This window comes from Falco cherrug, chromosome 11, assembly GCF_023634085.1.
Source record: "Falco cherrug isolate bFalChe1 chromosome 11, bFalChe1.pri, whole genome shotgun sequence".
NCBI classification, from domain to species: domain Eukaryota; kingdom Metazoa; phylum Chordata; class Aves; order Falconiformes; family Falconidae; genus Falco; species Falco cherrug.
In genome coordinates this window covers 28712064-28731820 of record NC_073707.1, presented here as the reverse complement: position 1 = coordinate 28731820, position 19757 = coordinate 28712064, and the positions used below count along the sequence as shown (strand labels likewise).

General features: G+C 42.2%; 1 protein-coding gene across 1 annotated transcript in view; it reads right to left on the bottom strand.

The window, feature by feature from the left end:
- Positions 1-19757, bottom strand: part of MECOM (MDS1 and EVI1 complex locus) — a 346531-nt gene that overhangs the window by 179938 nt on the left and 146836 nt on the right. The window contains exon 2 of the mRNA XM_055723809.1: positions 12133-12482. Within this exon, the coding sequence (XP_055579784.1) occupies positions 12133-12482 (350 nt within the window). The remainder of the gene's footprint in view (positions 1-12132; positions 12483-19757) is intronic.

The window sequence follows — 19757 nt, the reverse complement described above, 5'->3', positions numbered from 1 at the left end:
TAAATAAAAGCCATGTACAAAGCTTTGGGATATTTTAGCAAACTCAACATAGTGTAACTTTGCTGACAGCTTGTCACATTTCACTGACTGTCTGTCTGGGATCCTACGATAACATCTGCATTCACTCAGGGCGAGAGCTTACCCTAAGACAAAAAAGTGGGTCCTGCCACATAATGCTCCATCATTCTGTCAGTTCTGACATGGCATCTGAATTTTTTTGAATCACTAAACACTTTTGGGACTCTGGTCCTTATTATCTTTCCTTAGTTTCTATACTCACTCGGCAATGCTGAAAAATGTAAAATGTGCAAACAAGGTAGTGGACGGCCTGGGCTTTTTGTCGTCTAATCCTCAGCCCCTCATTCATGCTCACTGTTAATCTCTTAAGACATTATAAAACTGTTAGACAAAGAAATGTGAATACCTCTGCTTCTCAGCAGAATGGGAGGAAACCAAGGAAAATCTGGATCATGCTAAGCTTTTCTTTTCACCACAAAAATGGTAACTTAAACCTGTTGCATCAAATTATTTATAATTCCCAACACTAAGGCTTTTTTTTTTCTCTTCTTCTTCAGTGTTACAGAGCAAGCCTGGCAATATCACAGGAGGAACACTGCTGCCGAATTTTCCAAACACATCAAACGCATCCGTCGCATATAAAAAATTGTACAAAACCCATCAAAATATGGGCAAATTGGGTTCTGATCCCTCCGCCGTTTCATGTTTGGCATGGCACACAGCTCATCACCCTGCCAGGGCTGCTGGACACCCACTTTGGGGAGTTTCTTTGCTGCACGAGGAGCAGGGGCTCAGGGGCTGTGGGTCTGATGGGGAGGGCTTGCGAAGGGATGCGGGATGGGGTATGGCACGGGTGCCCCCAGGCTGGCTGAAGGCTTCCTGGCTGGATGGGGAGAGGGCCCCATTTCACATTAATCCAGCTCTGTTTGGAGCAGTCTGCTATTTCAGGTCATCATTTCACTCCTCCTGACTCCCACTGCTGCGGGGGCATTAGCATGGGGACAAAAGCCGCTCAAGCACCTTTTCTAAACCCATTCAAAGTCAAACCCACTAAAAATCACACCCAAAATGATACTGTTGCAATCAGCTAAATTTTATTCAGGAATGCTGGGGCTGAAAACCAGAATTTTCATCTTCTACTTGTGCATTGTTGTCATGGGTGGTGGCAGCAGATAGTCAAGTCTTAAAAAACGCTCCAGAAGCACAAAAGTATTTGAATGCAAATGCCAAACAAGCCACACTTACAGAGCTGAATCCCTACCAGGAGGGTTTCTTTACACACACAGCAGCTTCTGTTAAAGTCGTAATTTTCAAATAATTATTTAAACTAGTGTGGAAACAAGGCATCATTATTTCTGCCTAAAACACATTTTATTCAGCTTCGCTTGCATGGGTGGGAGGGAACAGGCTTTGAGCACAGAAGTTGAAATGTTGCCTTTTTCACAACAATGCCAGCCATCAAATTTGGGAGATAATTTGAAAAAATCAACTTTTGAAAGGAAATAGCGGGGCCTCATATTGGTAGGGATTAAGCCGCTTTGCCAAGGGTGAAAGCGGTGATATTTCAAGCAGAGAGAAGAGTTTGTGGGAAGATACAGGCAGCCTGTGTCCCCCGGAGCAGTGGAGCACCCAGCCTAGGTGGACTGAGGGACACTGAAATGTTGACATGAGAAGAGCAGAGACGGGAAAGGATGCAGTGGAAAACTAAAATATATGTAGACACTAAAAGGCAAATAAGCCGGGTTAGCAAACTGTGTACACAGGCAATGCCAGAGGCAAAGATGAACATTATGGTAGTGGCCTGCTGAAAAAATAAAGGAAGATGATGGCCAGAGATGGACGAGACTTGCAAAAGATTTGGAAAGGGCCAAAGAGAAGGAAATTACAGGGTTTTTCAAGAGGCTGAATAGGATCTTAGCTGACTCGTGAGGTTTTGGGATGGCATGGAGGACAGTAGCCCTGGCTATGGGAGGGGAAAGAAAACTGTGATGAAGGAAGAAAAGAGAAGTGCACTGCCAGGGGTCAAGGGATCAAAAAAATTCATTTTGAGACCACAGATCTTCAAATAAATAAGAAAAAAAGGCCTCCTTACATAGTCTTAACTGAGGGGAAACAAAGATACTGTCTTCTGTGCAGAACAGAAGGCCTATTTCAAAGGCCATGGGCACGGCACTGCGGCACACACCTGCTCTCTCTGGGCATCGACACCATCTTCCTCTGCAGGCACAGAGGGTTTGGCAGGTTCATTTCTGGTTTTAGCATTAGAGATAGAAAAACTGGTTTCTCTCCTCCTTGTTAACTGGTCATTTAGATGCCTACACACGTAGGTATTCCAAACAGGTAGATGCCACATTAACACTAGCAAGAAAAGTCACTTTTTCCACATTCGCATGCAGATTTTTGGCTTATGCAGAGGTTATCGCTAGATGATTGCTTAGATTTTGGCTTTAAAGAATATTTTCTGTAAATGCAGTAATGCTGATACTTTCCCATACCCAAACTGCCATTTTTCCATCTCAGAGAGACTTAAATTTTTGCACAAAATCAACATGGTTTTGAAATACCTGCTGCTGTAAGCAACAGAAATACCATGACCACAAATCTCTCAGAAAACATGAATATTCAGATTTAATTTTTTAACAAAATACCCATATAGTTATAGCTACATTTCTGAAAGCCAATTTACCACTCGAGGTCATTTTGAGAAGATAGTAAGGCACTGAAAATTATTCTCAGAAATCCCGAACAGCTACGCACCAGGTCTCTGAGGCAGCATGTAAAAACCCGGCTCTGTGCACGTTGCCAATACACTTCATCAAGTTAAGACTAAGAACAACACTTTGGGAAACCCACTATACACAAGAGCCCCTTTACGCCATAGGCTTCACCCGATGAAATGTTATGCCTTTTGTGGGATCTTTTACATCTTTGCACACTAAATGCTAGGACTCGATTTTAAAAGGAAAGGCTACTTAACATTTCTATTTTTTTCCAAATTAATGCTTATTGTATGTGCCAAAGTTAATGTGATTATACAAAATCGGGCTGGATTATGACAACCTATGGCCTCACTCCTGCGTGTGCCACCTACTGTTCAGCCAGGAAATACGAGGGCTGTCACGTCAATAAAAAGCCATATTAATACTCTCTGGGGTCAAAATACCCTATTAACAAGTTATTGTTTTCTATTCTTTACTTCCAGATAAGTATATTTTTGCACCATTCTGATAAACACACCCCAACCTGCAGGCTCTAGCAAGCAGGATTTGGGGCTTTTGTTTTGTTTTTAAAGCCTAGTGATGTCTTCATTAGACCAAATGACCAGATTTTCAATGGTACTATTAAATCATGCAGCGGTTTAAATGCCAAACCTCAGTGCTACATCCTCTGAAGTGCATGTGTTCATTTGGGTTAATAAGCATTTTGCCATACACCAACCCCTGTCTTCATTTGCTTCTGTTTAATGATGACCATCTCCTCCTGCCCACATGTACGCTTGTCTCTCCACTGCTTGTTGAGCCATCAAGACACACCTTTGTTTCATTTAGTATGCAATTTTCACCTCTGACCCAAGAAACTAGTCTTAGGCTTCCTGAACTTTATTGCCTGTTAATAGACTGCTGGCTCTCTTTTCAGCAGTCATAGAAATGGTGGAGAGACATTTAATTGAAAAGAGAGACAAAGCTAGAGTCTGAAAGGCAAAGTCAGTAGGGTTTAAAAAAAAATAATCCAGAAATAATATATTTGAGGAGCTTTGGATATTCTTTACGAGTTTGTGCCTCTCTACACAAATAAGAAAGACATCATTGATTTAATTATCTTCCCAGGGAACAATAGTATAATACTCTGAATGGTGCTAAATGATTGATCTGGTAATTCATCTTCTGCTAACAACTATCTATGCATTTTGTTTCTCTCCAGTCCTCAGACCAATGACATTACCAGCAATGTCACGGAGCAGCCCTGGGCTTTCATAAAACATCCACAGATGCTCTTTCCTGCCAGTATTTAGGGACACATGGTTATAATTTTGTCTGTATTTCTTTGTCATAGATTACTTTTAACTACATCTGTTCAATTAAAATTAAAGACACAGCTAGAGCCCATCAGCTTTATATCAAAAGTAACCTTTTAATGAAATAGGGAGATTTAATTTTGTAAGTGTTCTGATGAGTGAGAGATACCTTTCTGTTTTTTCAGAAGTTCTGTGTTTGGTGAATAGTTAGGAAAGGACATTATTACAGCATAAGGATATTATTGTACATGGAAAGGCATTATTAAAAGTGATTTATTGTCCTGTGTTAGGAAACTTATAGGAAAAGTCTGATAATATATTAAACTTGTTTATTATGGACTTCATATAATTTTTGAATAATGCAGCTTTTTCTTTTGACAAGAGCAATAAACTCTGCTGGTATAGACATACGTTGATTATCCCAAGTCAACTGTGTTGCTTAAAGAAACATGCCCAAACAATCAGCTTTTGACAGCTGCATCTCTTGTTATTTACAATAGCCATCACAGTAATAACTCACCATTTCTATATTAATAAGGCAGTGAAATTTATTATGATGGTATTGAAAAGTTATTAAGTACTGCATCCCAAGTGACAAAGTACCACAGCACTGTCACTATCCAAAAGCAGTTGCCCATCCATCACAAAGCTTTCCAGATGGTCCTGCATCTTTATCGCTCCCAGGTTGGTGACATCACCTGTTCACCCACTCAAAATTGATGATGAAAGCAAACAGATCTATCTTACTTACATTTACCAAATCAATTTAATTTTACAGGCCATGGCTTAGTGACATATTGACTGTTTTCCTTAATGGCATCTACTGTACTTAATGCAAAGAACTCATCTTTGAATCCTGGCTTGCATAATGTGGCATTTCATAATAAATTCTTTATAACATATTTATTTAATGGGAAGAATTATGATTGTTTGTCAGTTCTATTAGATGCAATTATTATTCTCTTCAGTTCTTTTATATTTTTCTTTCTGATGTTGTCTTTCTTAATGGCTAAATTCAATTTACAGTTTTTGTGTTTTAAAGGGACATCTGGCATCTCTCACAATTATTTTTCTTTGTATTTTATAATCTCAGAAATCTACTCCAATGTCAACTTTTCTCCCAGTTTATTACCTGCTTGGACAAAGTGCTACTGAACTCAAAATCTGCTCAGGTCACATTTGAGTAAATAATAACTACCTTATTTTGAACAGGAATACAAATTCCTGAAAACTTGCCACAGTTCTGCTCTGAGGATGGTGACAAAACTTCCTTCCCCCCTTCCTACTTCTAAGTCCACTTGACCCTTATGGTTTCACTCTGCTTCCCTCAGGAGTTAATGCTCCTCCTGATTAAATTAAAACCTCGGTAGCTTTGTGGGGAATACATACACAGACCTACAGAGATGTTTCTGTGGCTTTAGATTGTGCTATGAAATGGGGAATTTTCTGCCCCCAGGGTCAAGGACATGGCAAAGCATCCTCCATGGATGGAGAAATAGTCAATTCTACACAAACAATTTCAGGTTTAATTGAGACAAAGGTTTTATCCGAGATTTCACAGCCATGCCACACCAGCACCCCCTCAGCTCCTGCACAGGCCAAAAAACTCGTCCTGATGCTGTTGCCAGGTTGGCTCTGGGTTGGCTCAGCAACTCAGCCCCATGAGCAGCATCCCTGGTGCCAGAGCTGGTTCAGGACAGATGCAAGTGGCACCTCCCTTCTGGCAGCCACTACAGCCTCTCAGCCACTTGTGCTATACAGTTTTGCATGTTTTCTGAGAATAGCTCCATTGGAGAGCCAAAGAGGGAGTTTTGCAGATCTTGTTCATGCTCCCCTTCCAGTGAGCAGCAGCAACCATGCCTGAGCCAGGAAAGGTTATGGTCTTTGTACAAAAAACCAGAGCATCAAATCCCACCAATCTCACGATGTGAGACTCTGCTTAATCACGTTAATCAAAGAATGAGGAAAACTGAAGAGTGGGAGTAAGAAACAGTAGAGAAAGATGACAGCGGACTACTCTGGGTTGTCCCCATGTCCTAACCTCCTTCCATCCACATGAAACAACCCAAAGGACCACAAGCTCCCCTTTGCTGTCAATATATTTAATTCAAACTGAATGACAAGTCCACCTGCTCATATCTTGCTATTCAAGGACCTGATGTTTGCTCATTTCTAATTATAAACTGTCTGCCCTCTGAGCAGGGAGAAAGCTGGTGTTAACAGCCAGGTAACTGGCTGGGGCATCCAACTGACATCACCTCTTGGAGCAACACTTTGCTCACAAAGCATCTGTCTACCTTGCTGCAGGACTTCTAGTGCTGCCATGGCATCTGACTTAGTCCCAGCCACACCACAAGACAGATGCAAACAACAGAAGAATTCAGACTGGTAACATTAGCAGAGCTGTAAGTAGTATCTTTTCTGTACGCAACTTTCAAGGGGCTGTCTTAAGCACCCTCATGCATACTCACCCCACGCAAGCTATACGGTATTAACTCCGTCCTATGTGACACTGAACACTATGTTCCTAACAGAGAGCTTAACGCAGCAGCTAAGCACATGCTTAACTCAAACACCTGGGTAATCCTGTTGATGATAAGGCCATGCCTAAGTGCTTTATTGGATGTCAGCCAGAGTGCTCTACGCCTTGCAAAGCCAAGCTCCAAATGGGCTAAAACATCACCTATGTACTGAAGAAAAGGTAGGGATGTCACCCCAACCTGCAGCTGCCAGAAGCAGATGATGCTAGGGTTGAACATGCTATCTGCAAAACTCGGTTGGGTCTTGTATTGATCAAAAAGCATCCCCTCCCCCTATAAAATAAATTATTCCTCTTTAGTTCCAAAGAAGAGAATAACCCACATTCTGCCTTTCCTCAATCATGATTTTGCAAAGGTTCCTGAGCCCCTGTGCTGCATGTAGACATGAAATACATACACAACGAGAAAATCTAGGCAAGGAATCTGCATTATACTCCCCCACTTACCAACCACCTGCTTGAGTGTGGAGTTGCTTTGCATCTTAATGTTCTTAAAAATAATTCAAGGAAAGGTCAAGATTTGGTCTGTAAAAGTCAGTGCAGTGTGAAAGTGTCAGACAACAGCAGAAAATTAAGTTGTTTTCTATTTAACACTAGAACAAACTCCATATCCCAAAGAAAAATATTCAGAAACGATTAAGCCTTTGTTCCTTTTATTTTTCCTTTTTGAAAAAGACATAATCTACTGCTCTCTCCCACTGTGATTTCACTGACTACAACAAGGGAGTTATTTCCCTCAGCACTGTCATTGTTTATTAAGAATAGCTTAACTCAAGTTTTAAGATGTGTGAATCCCATGTGCAGTTATTTAGAAGATGCTTTTTGTTCTGTTTTCATAGAAAGAGACAGATGTTGCTTTCAAAATTTGACAAAGGTTTTCCAAAGGAGGACTCACAAACAGGGGATAACATCTATTACACAGAGAGGAATCAGCTGGTAACGCCCATTGATTACAGTGGCAGTTTTTGGATACGAAGAGCAAGAAAACCAAGCCACCAGTTCAGATCCTACAACCCAGATTTGGAAGCATATACGTTACATTCTGACTCTAAAAGCCTATACCTTTACATTTTGTAACTTGTTGTTTAATTTTCATAAAGATAGATTGTATACCTAGAACCCAGAAACTCAAATAAACCTAAACTTTAATTGCAAAAAATGCCAAAAGAAAGCCAAAAAGTGCAGAGTTGAAACCTAAAATTGCAACGATTCAACTCCCTGTAAAACAGCTGGGAGCCTGTACTCCAGAACAATTTTTAGGAAGCTGTGCAGTTTTCCCCAAAGACTCATATCGAAAACGTTAGAGGAGAAGTAAACAAATAGCCAAATGCCCTCCTAACTTCCATTCAGAAGTAACAGCATCAGTTCAAGCACACTCTACTGAATCGGAGATGTTTTTCAGCCTCACTGCCATGACAGGAAAATATACTCTGCTCTATAAACAGATTATATGCTGCTTTATAAAGCTCTAAAATATTTTTTACTTCTGTGACAAGCGTGATTTATTAGAGTTTATTGCTCTTGGTTTTGCCTTCCTAGAAAAGAAATAAAAGTTTAGGATAAAAAGAGCTGTGAAGAAATTGTCCCTGTGAATGAGACTTTGACTTTGCTGTAGCAGTAAAGGCCTGAATTTGAATATTCGACGTACACCAGAAAATGCCAGTTCAAGATAGGTACATGTGCTTGGGTGACCTATTCAAAGGCTTTCTTTGAAATACTCTCCCAGTTGTTTTTCATAGAAGGGCATGAACCATGATGAAATCACTAAATTTGTGTTCCCTTGCTTTTGTTTAAAAAAAAATTACTGCCATCCCTTAAAAGCTTGTTTTCTTTGTTGATTAAGAAGCAGTCAATTTTCCCTTTTCAAACAACCACTGAGCAACAGCCTCCCGACCCCCTCAGATATTCGGGCTGCCGGCAAATACTAAAACCTCAGTGACAAACTGCAAAAAAGCTCGACCTTTCCCCTTGTCCGGTGACCCCCTGTTCGATTTGTACTTTAGCTAACCAATACCTGATTAGATAATGCTTGACTCTAGATGCACAAAATGAGATAAAATTAAAATTTATGGCTTTTCATTTAAACTGGTCTACAGCACTCTAATCATGACCCAAGCACAACTATATCACAGCAAATTCTCTTTGTCCCAGAATGTGTTTTATGGCTGAAGTGTATAAATGGACACAATAGACATTGTTTTCTTGGACTTGCTCTGGCAAAACTCTGTGTCGATGCCACAGGGAGTCTTGCTATAGGGGAATGTCGGAACAGGCCCCATGAAATTCCTCAGCCTTCTGCAGCAGATTCTTCTTTAACATCAACTGCCTGGCTGCAAAATTTAACAGCAGCAGTTCCTCCAACTTCCACTTCTCTCCTGACCACTACAGGCTAATCCTAATATCAACTCAGATGGACATCATTCAGAAAAACTGGAAGTCATAAGTATCCCAACAGCTGGAAATACCCAAAACTATGACAAGCTTTTGCAAGGGAATAAAAATGTCCTTCTCAAAAATGTAGTTACAGTCCAAATTTGTATGTAGTTGTAAAACAGTCCAAATTTGTATGTAGCAATAAACCCTTCCCTGCAACATGCATGAAGGGGTTTGAAATTTTGTAATTTAACACTCTAGGCTACCTAGCAATCCTAAACAATTGCAAAAAAGGAACAAATCTTTCATAGCAAAATCAGTAATATATGCAGGAAGATGCTCATATTTCCTTCCAAAAATATTTTAATATGTTTACGCTGGTTATTTTCTTGAGAAGAGATTCTTCCTTCATCATCTAGAAAAGTCAAACACCATTGCACGTTCAGTGTTTCACCTTAAACACAGAAAAATGCAGATAAAACTGAAAGATTGATTTTTCCAATAACTTAATCATCTTCTCTGTAGCCACAGGGGAGTGTATTCAAGAGAACTAAATAAGTACAGAAGCAATAGCAGTGCTGCAAACCCCCTACGTATTTCTCTGAGCAATGCACATGTGAGGTGAAGAAATGAGTAAGCCAAGACACAGCAAGATACTTTCTTTGGCCTGTGGGACCAGCAAGCAGTCTGAGCAGGTTGAGGCATCTCCCCTTCTGAAGCCACCGGACACAGCTGACCATGAACTATTCCAGGTATTACATGTAATCAAACATAAGAGAATACCATGACAGTATCTGTATCAGTGCAATTCACTCAGCAAGCAAGCATCATTGTGGAAAGAGATTTTAAAACCTCCTGTACTGCAAAGTCGCTTAAATCCACAGCCAGTACCATATAGATATTTCGGTTCCATCTTTCCTCCGTTTAAAATATAATAATGAAAAATCAACTTGATATCAGCAACAGCAGACTGAATTCCCCATTTATTAACTGGCTTATTGGCACCTGGCAGGACAAGTGCCCTGTTTCACAAAAATGCCCATTCTGACAGAAAAATTGACCAGAAAATCTTAAATTTCCAAGACCGTATTTAAACCTCAGTAAATGGTAACACCTTTCCCACACAATCCCACATTTCCTCTGACACTGCCTGAGCCCACACTCTAGTGACAGCTTCTCTCTCCCTTTTTTACCCCATGGCACAGGCTCAAGGAAACGATGGTTTCCAGAACACTGTGGTGATGAGCACTTGGGCTGGAATGGGCTCTGGTAAGGTCTTCCTCAGCACTACCAGGTCCCTCACATCTGTCCTTGAACCCTAACCTTCACCACGTACTATTTAACTCATTGCGTAAACTCTGGTAACCAGCATTTCTTTGTCTCTCTTCAATTACAATAAATATACTTAACCCACTTGTTAGAAAAATATTCAGTTCTAAGCTCCCCTGAGCACTGCAAAGTACTTAGAGATGAGTGGCCAAATTGCAGAGGGGTTCGACCACTGATTTTGTGTGATTTTGCTCCAACATTTTGCAATAGTTCTCCCCAGCTGTCCCCAATACATAACACTGTTCAAATGGCACAAGTCTTGCAGCTTGAAAGGGATTTAATCTGTCAGCTGAGCTTCCAGCACTCTCAGGATAGGTGTTTCTTGTCTGGACTTTGCAGATCCCAAAACCCTAAGTATTTTAAGCAGGAAAACCATTATCAACTATTGCTGCATACTACCAGCATCTTTATCAGCGTGTAAGAATCAGGATGGGTTTCCCTCAGTTTTAGGGAGGCTATCCTGCACTCACCACCTGAGGATTCCCTTTAAAATACTCTAATTTTGGAATATGTTAAACCTGCAAGCACAGCTATGTCTCAGCAGTTTTGCTCTAATTTCTGCTATCAATATCTGAGCTTAATTGTGGTGTGGTTAAAGGTCAGATTTTATGGTTTCCTGGTGCCTTTTTCAAATAACAAAGATTTCTCACCAGCAAATATGTTGTATCAGGGTCTGTTAACTCAATAGAATGCTGCCAAGTCTATAATTTCTCCTGACACTATTCTGTCACATTGTCACAAGTTTCACAAGAGTTTAAACTGGATGGAAAGTTTGAAATTAACTCACCGAGTGTTTATGGACAGTTAAGAGCAAATCAAACCTCTGTAGTCCACCACAACTCAATTTTTCCTGGGAAAATGAACCTCCCATCTCTTCAGAGGTCAGTCATGCCCCTGGAGAGCCGTGCAAACTCCGCACTTCTCTTCTTATCAGAAACCAAAGGAAACGTACAGATGGAAAGCTGAGATTGCACTCTGTTTCTACAGCACATTGTTAAAACTATGAATAAAACCATGCAAGAACTTTTGTTACACCATAACACAACGGGCAACGTGCACCACTTGAGGTCTAAAGCCCTGACGTGACCACAGACCTGCAGCTCAGCCAGCTCCACGGTGATACCTCAGGAGGAAAACACATTGCCCCCCAAAGCAGGGAAAGCAAGAGGCTGTACTGGCCAGAGGAGACCTCGAGCCCCTTCAGGAAAAGCAACATCTCTCAGAGCATCTGCAGAAGTAACATGAGCCACATCATCCCCATATATGCTGGGTTTGACACCAGCGTCCAAACATACTTCACCAAATGAATGGCAAAACTCCCATCAAGTTAAAGGGAAGCAGGGTCAAACCCCCAGCTTTCAAAGTTCCCGAGTAGCACAAGGTTCTGCAAGAGCCATTTTAACCACACAATGCTAGATTTTAGGGCTGTTCTAAACGTTGTCGCCAGAAAGTGGCAATTCACAACCCCGAAAGCAGCACCCGTTTTCTTTTCAGATAGTGCAGTGTCACTTGCAAACCCCTTGCCCACAGACGTACTGTAGGACTATCCAAGAGCAGCTTAAAAATGGTACAGAAATGTTCCAACAGCACAACTTCTTCCTCTTTTTTCTCCAAAAGAGGCATCACCTGTTAATATCCACCCAGACCATTTTTGTGCATGAAGAGCAACAATAATTCCTGCCAGTTTTCTTTGTTAATTTACACTTCTTTCCATCTAGAAAGCCCTGAAAGACCACAGACTTCATGCACGCAAATATCCCCTGGCTGCTGCAGGATAGGACTCAAATTTTGCAAATACTTCTGTGTTTATAGACACGCAAGAGAGTTCAACAGACCGAAAGAATGTACGGTGTCTTACCTCCCAACCATAACTGGGATCGTTAAGGTGTGGCCGCTGCTCTCCCACAAAAGGGCCGAATTTTTCCCCTGCTTCAATCTTCCTTTTGGTCCATATCCCTAATCCTGCTCCAGGAATGTTGGATTCTCGGAGCTCAAACTCTGTAGGAATGGGAATGTCATCAGGAATGTATATTGGAGCCTTGTAAGGAGAGCTTTCCTTTGGTGTGAAAGCTTCGCTGGAGGTTGCTGGAGAAGACAGCTCTTGAATGCTGACGGATGCTGGACACTGGACGTTTGCAGCTTCTCCATCAGCTTCTGCTGCTTCCTCCAAAGGAAGTTCAGGAAAGCTTTCATACAAACATTCGTCACCTGGAAAATAAAGACAAAGAGCAGGATGTGAAATATCCTGACAGATTTTGCATATGAAACCCTTTTTCAGCCTGCACATGAAATGGAGAGGACAGTTTGTTAGGCGGGTGGCACCTTCATCAATCACTAGTCCTGCAGCAGAGCCTCACCCTGGAAGGAGCTGAGCCTTGTCCCTATTGTAGGCCTGGGGGTACACAGTGCTTCTCAATATTCCTGACATCAAAAGTGGTTTACATCATTGAACACAAGCAAGGGAATTACATACAGATGTACATGCAGGCACACCCTACTGTCCAATCTGGTCCAGATAGACCGCTTTGCATTGCATACTCTTTGAAATCACAATTGAAAGCCAGGATTAAACGTTACAACTGAAATCTAAGTGAAGTGAAAAGCAGGAAAGCTTTACTGGTCTTTCAGAGAGACAGACTGAACGTAAAGTAGCCAAAATTAAGTTTGATAGCCTCCAATTAGTCTTTGGAGGAAAGGATCCAGCCTACCACACAAATCTTGGCAAGAACTTCAGATGATGTAAATCAGTGTCTTACCATTGACCTCCAAGAAACGAAATGGTCTAAAATAAGTTCAGGATCCAAACAGCACCTTATACAGAACGTGAACCTTCTCCTCTTACAGTTGCAAAAAAAGCTGGGGCAGATCCAAAACACATTTAAAAAACCCCTTCGTCTCTTGAGCTTAGCCAGCAAACAAAAAGAAGAAAAAAAAAAAAGAGAGAAAAAAGGAAAACTCACTATTTTTGACAGTTCAAAATGTAAGGCTTATTGTAAATTCCTCTTAGTCAAAAAAATCTGAGTGACTTCAGCAGGGGCTTTAGCTGCACCAGCAACAGAGTACTCAACCCAACAAAAACACAAAAGGAGCAAAAAGACAAACTAACCAAAAAACTTCTTAATTATTTACATCCATTTAACTCTTGTAGTGTCAACATGCTTTTCCTACACACAGAACTCATTCCATTTAATGCTAACCTAAATAGAAGGTGAAACTACTATTCTCCAAGAAATGAAGAGAGATCGGGTATTTAAGACCCGACCATGAGGATATTTGCATAATATTGTTGGCCCAGAAGTTAAAGTGTTACACTGGGCTTGGCGTTCAGAATAACTCCGTTTCAGTGAAGAAACAGGAAACTTTAAAATGTTCTTTCAATTTCTTGCTCATTTAAGAAACTATCCATGGTAGATTAGCACCATATGCCTTTTCCATTGGAAACTGGTCATAGCCCATTGTCTCTCACATCTTTGTTACATATTATCTCACGGGTTTATATCTGTACTTTCATGCTTCTGGTACTGCCTAAGACAAACACTGGGACATAACAAATCATTTGAATAGATTGCTCTCATCACATGACTGGCAAACTGGATTTTTCATCTGTGAGCAATTTATTCACAGCCATGAACTGTTTTTCTTTCTTTTATGTGGCACTGGCTATGACCTCATACATGTCACAAGCAAGTTCAGCTACCCATTCCCTCGGCCGCTGGTTTGGCAGACTCCCCCTGTACTTTAACAATTGAACCCAATATTGATTAGTTTGTCACTTTTCTAATACCTCACACTCTGAGAAGTAGAAAATCTTGACTGACTACCATTTAGCTAAGAAGGACACACAGAAGGATTTTCCATTGCTTATGCTTCAGAAATCCTGCCTGTCATAGCTCAGTGGTGCTGAGTTTGGCAAAGATGTTCAAGTGCTCGTGAAAGCACTGGTGTAGAGAGCTTGCTCAGTGCCTAGCACCTATAAACCCATGCCTGTACGTCCCTGCCCACAGCAGAATTCAGCCTGGACTCCAGGGGACAGGGAATAAGACATTAAAAGCATAGAGACACAGCTCCACCTGGATGCCACACTCACTTCACGCTGCACTGAGATGACCACATTAAGCAGCCATCTCTGTTACACCATGACATTGCTGCTGCCCTCAAGCCTGACTCTCTTCCAGCGTGGTGGGATGGGTGGGAGAGGTTGGTCTGCACCTCCTGAGCATTCCTGAAACTCCAACAGGCTCCCTGACTTCATGGGCCAGCAGCAATGCTGCATCCACCCAGAGCAGGCTCGCTCCCATGCAGATGTCATCCCTCAACTGTTTAGATTGCTGTCCTGCCTAAAAGACTTCAGCTGTTTTTGAAACGGGAAAAAACCCCCAAACCTAGTCCATGTACACACATGGGGTGCAGGAAGAGAAATCACACACGAAAAGTGATCTGGATGATGATAAGCACATGGCTCACTGGAAGGGAGGTCTGAAAAACTTCAGGCATCTAAATCCTACTGATTTTCTATGACTGCTGGGTGCCTGACACTCAAACTCCTTAAAAAGCCTATCTCACACTGTCTCTGCCATTGTCCCTACCCCACCAAGCAGTGCCCCATAAAACCAAGGCTCTCCCTGTGTCCCACGGCCACACCTGACCCTCCTGCACCAAACAAGGTAGCAGCTCAGGCAAATTGTTTAAGTCACAGCAAGCAACAACCTGCTGGGTGCCTTTCCCCAAAGGGCCACCTTCCTCAGCCTCACTCGCCAGCAGCAGCCGAGCCTTAAACTTCCAGCAAGTACAGCTTTACAGATGTTTCTTCTCCCCCAGGGACAGTCCAGTTTAATTTCTTTTTCACAGACTCAAAGGCCTCGGATATACTTATCTCAGTCATCCTGGCTACGCTCATTTTTAGCCATATAGGGTCAAACCTGCAGCTGATAAATTGGCCTCTAGAAGCCTGGCAGGGAGACAAGTCCGTTTGCTGGGTCTATTGTGCCTCCTTTGATTTCCAGCAGCCACACCCGATGTCATCATTAAACATGGGCTTTCAGTTTGAAAGCTCTGGAAAATATAATACGCCAATATGCCCCAAAGCCCTAACAGTGTGGGTAAAACAGATTACTGAAATATTATTCTGCCTGAAATAGCAATGTATTCTAGCAATAATATTTTTTAAAACCTCAAAATAAACAAAACGTTGAATTATGACTGACCAAGAGATGGGAAGACCATTAAGACATATTTGTGAAATTATTGATAGAAGGAGCTGTATTAAAATCATTGTACATGAACCAAGGATCCGGTCTTCATTTTCAAAGGGTGTGGGACTATTCTCCATAAAATTTACACCCACATGGATCAGAAGGGCTTCCAGCAAAACCATGGGATATTGACTGATAGAAAAACTTTGTAAGGTTAGAATTAGACCCAGGGACTGTGCTGATAAGCATCATTTTCCCAGTGAACTGCAAATCATTTGCACAGATAGCACTGAATTTTGAAATTCAAGACGGCTTCTTTAAAGTCCAATAATTATCCCCACTAGAAATGGAATGAAGGAAAAATCAAGGCCCCTGATAAGGGAACAAATGACATTAGGTAATGTGGAAGCTTAGATATTAGCCTTCATAAAACTCTTCACCACTATTTTACAACAAAAACATGAGCAAGCTTCAAAGGAAACCCAGGAGGAAAGGTTAATTGCTACTTAAAGACCAGGGTGGACACCTGCATTTGCACTTTTGACACAACCTTGTACGCCAGCAGGAAAGAGTCCACGTGGCTGCATGCTGGGGATGTGCCTGATGAGGACAGGGGAGCAACGTGCCAAAGCTACCGCCGTAACTCTGGGCCCTGGGGTCATTTCGAGACCAAGAGGGCTCCTGTGCATGGCTGGGAGGAGGAGAGGACTTCCTTCCATTCAGATGTTTCTTCACAGTTCAGCATGCTCTTCCTTTCCAAGAGCAATTAGGTAGGAGGCACTAATGACTGAGGGAGGCAGAGGTTGCTGAACGCAATTCAAACTGCTTTCCACCAGCTGCAACTGCCAGCAAGGCAAAGGCTTGCTGTTTTCAAAAACACCCTGGGCTGCACATCCAATGAAACCCTGCCTTTCTGCAGCTGAAAGGCTGCATGACGGCATCTCATGCCAAGGGGACAAGCTAGCCAGTTACATGTATCAGTGTTTCAGGGTGGTCTTCAACTCAAAGTTCACCCAAAGTCCTCCAAGGATTAAATCTGCATACAGACCTTCAGACCCAAAGCCACCCCTAATAACCAGAAACTTACCCACGTGTACTATCCATTCTCCCTTTCTTCAGGCAATTTGCACCTGAGAACATACATTCCCAAAGCAACTATTGACTGATAAACCCTCCAGCACATAAACCCAGTTCTCCGCACCTGGAGTCAGGCACATGAGCACCAGCAACTTAATCATAAGCTGGATGGCTGATTACTCCAGAGGAAAGAGGCAGGCTGGAAGCAAAAGCATCTAGAGAGCCTACTTCAGAAGTTTTCTGATGCCATCATCTTCTGAGCAGGATAAAGTAAGAGCTGAGAAAAACGTGGAAGTGGCTCTTTGCAATGAGAAGATACATGCAGGTTCGTGCCTGCAACTTCTCAAAGGTGAGAAAGATGACCCCTAGCCCTCAAGACTAGACATCAGAAGGACCTGGCTCTGTTCGATGGGAGAAGTCCATCACATGCCAGGAGCTTTGAGCTCTACTAGCTTTGTTGACCATATCTGACATGAGCCTTTGGCAAGGACGCATTAATGAAGGCTTTGGGAGAGCACAGTAGGAGCGGGTGAATTAGTTCCTTCTCTACGTAAAGCGAGGTGCACCTGAAGGCACCACAAAGCCTGAATCAGATCCTTGAAAGAGACCAGAGAGTGTTTATATTCTTTTGACCTAGCGTTTCTATTCAGCACGGAGGAAATCACCGTGGAGCACTTGCAGGGATATCTGAAAAGGAGGCAGGCATTTCCTGTTGCGTACAAATGGGACACCTTTATCTGAATTTCTGTTTGAACAAGTATTAAAGAAAAAAACCAACCCTGTTACAGGCAGGGACTGATTGATTACAAAATATATCCACATCAGTCTACGACACAGGAGGTCAGGAAAAGCAGAAAATTAAAAGAAGAAAAGCCATTAGCTTCAAAAGGAGCATATTGCCAGCAGGGACCTAACTGGGAGCCACCTGACAGTGCCACACCAAGCAGGCATGGTTCCGAGGGGGCCACTTGCACATCCTCTAGAAGAGAAGCAGAGAAGGATCCTTAGCTTTAGAAACATGCAGAGATTGGGTTACTGTCTCCAGGCTCAGAAGGGACTCTAGCCAAGAGCTACATTACTTTGCTTGAACATTTTATCGGTTAACATACCTGAAACTGGTTTGTGCCGCTCCCTATTCACAGAACTGTTCTGTGGAGCTGGACCTAATGACTATTATTTATTATTATTTGTATTGTAACACAGTCTGGGGGCCCCAGGCAGGACCCCATTGTGAAAAGCATCAGACAGACCTAATCAAATGAGATTAGATTCTAAACAGAATAGAGCTAGTAATCCCCAGTTAAGTAAAAATCATAAAACTAACAGCGTAGGAAAAAAAAAAAACACAAACAAAAAACCCCAAAACATTTTACAGACAGAAAGTTTGGTTGTACAACAAAAGAGATTACAAGCAAATTTAGAGATAAAAACGGTGCTTGAAGCACTTTTGAATCATTACTTCGATTACCAAGGAAAAAAACTTTCACAAGCATGAACCTTCAAATGCACGGGTATTTTGCATTTTTGTATTACTTGACCCTAACACAAGCATGAGAAAACCAAAGCTGTCCTGAACCCACTAAAAAGAACCAAGCCTGTAAACCATGCTCATGGAGCACGCAACGAGAGCAAGAGGTACCAAAGCACCCACGCGGTGTCCCCAAAGGCCAGATTCTGATTTCTCTTACATGACTCTAAAATCCAAAGTAATTACTTTAGACTTCTACCAAGGAAGAAATGAGATCAGTGTCTGTCCTGGAGTTAGCCAAAGCCGCTCGGATTTCTTCAGGTTGACACTAATGTAACAAAATAAGAGGGAAATGTGGTGCCCAGATTTCAGCTTTCCCTTCGTGTTGTGATGCTGCAGACTGTGGAGGGCATTTGCACAGCGCTCTCTGCAAAGCCTCCCTGCACCGCAGCACTGAGCCGCACCGAGCAAACCCTTCTGCAGCGCTGGCAGAAGAGGGAGTTGTAGGAAAAGCTGCGCAGACAAAGGCAGGAGAAAAAGGCAGCTTGAGGCAGCCCGAGCACAGAGTGTTCGGGGGCTGAAGTACAGAAATCACCAAATTCTCATAGTGCTGCACCATGGGCTGCAGCATCTATGTGAAATGGAAAGGGAACTCACTTTGGATCGCTGTTGGAGCACCTCGTGCAATGGGCTGCTAGTAGCATCTGCCTGCGCTTCACGGCAAGATACACATCAGTAACAACAGTGCAGATAATTCACAAGGCAAATTAAAAACCTTCCTTGCATGGGAAACAGATTTTGCTTCTTAAACTATTGTGTCTGCAGAAAATAACCGTGAAACAAGAGGCTCATACTGGGAGCAGAAGTGAGCTCCTGATGGTAGGACCAGCACCAAGCACTGAGTGCTTGGGAGAAACCTGTCCACAGGCAAGCGGGAAGCAAAGTTACACATGCTCAAGAGCATCAGGCCTTTGAGAGAGAGTAATTTCAGCATTGCCAAGTGTTGGTACTAGATGACCAGCGAAGTCATAATACAGCAACTGCGTAGGGACCTGCCTGTCATCTCTGGCAATTCTCACTATCAGCCCCTACAATAACCAGTAGCGTTTGGTGCTCTGTCTAGTGTCATTCATGTCTAATTGAGGAACACAGTCAAAAGTATCTGATGTGGACCAGACGCTGGTTTTTAATTAGGGTCCAGCACTGAGAGACCATGGGTCAAATTCTACTTTCATTTGCACAGGAGCCGCTCTCCTTGATGTCGAGGAAGTTGCACCTGCATAACTGAAAAGCAAAATTTGGCTGCTTGTGTTCCAGTGCACTTTCCATATAAATTACTGTATTACATGCAGCAACAAAGAATTATAAATGTTGGCTGGCACACACTGAATTTATTTACAAGTTAAGTCTGATTTTATTTATAGTTCCAGTACAATCATCTCTGGTAGAAATATTTATGTTATCTGTACTTCTGGTCTGTTAGAGTCTACTGCAATCATAAACACTGCTGAAAAATTATTCACAGTTAGCAGGGTTTAAACTACCCATTATATCACTAGCTAGGGCCAATAAACTTTGGTGCTGGTTGATAAAGTTTCCTCAATGGAATAAATATATATTTGACTTTCAGAATCTTTTCTGGGTTACACAGAGCAGGGGTAAGAGAAGAAGGAAATGCCAGCAGTAGGGTTTGACATACCGAGGGCCAGACCTGCAGCTAGGAAAGAGCCTGTCAAGATCCACATC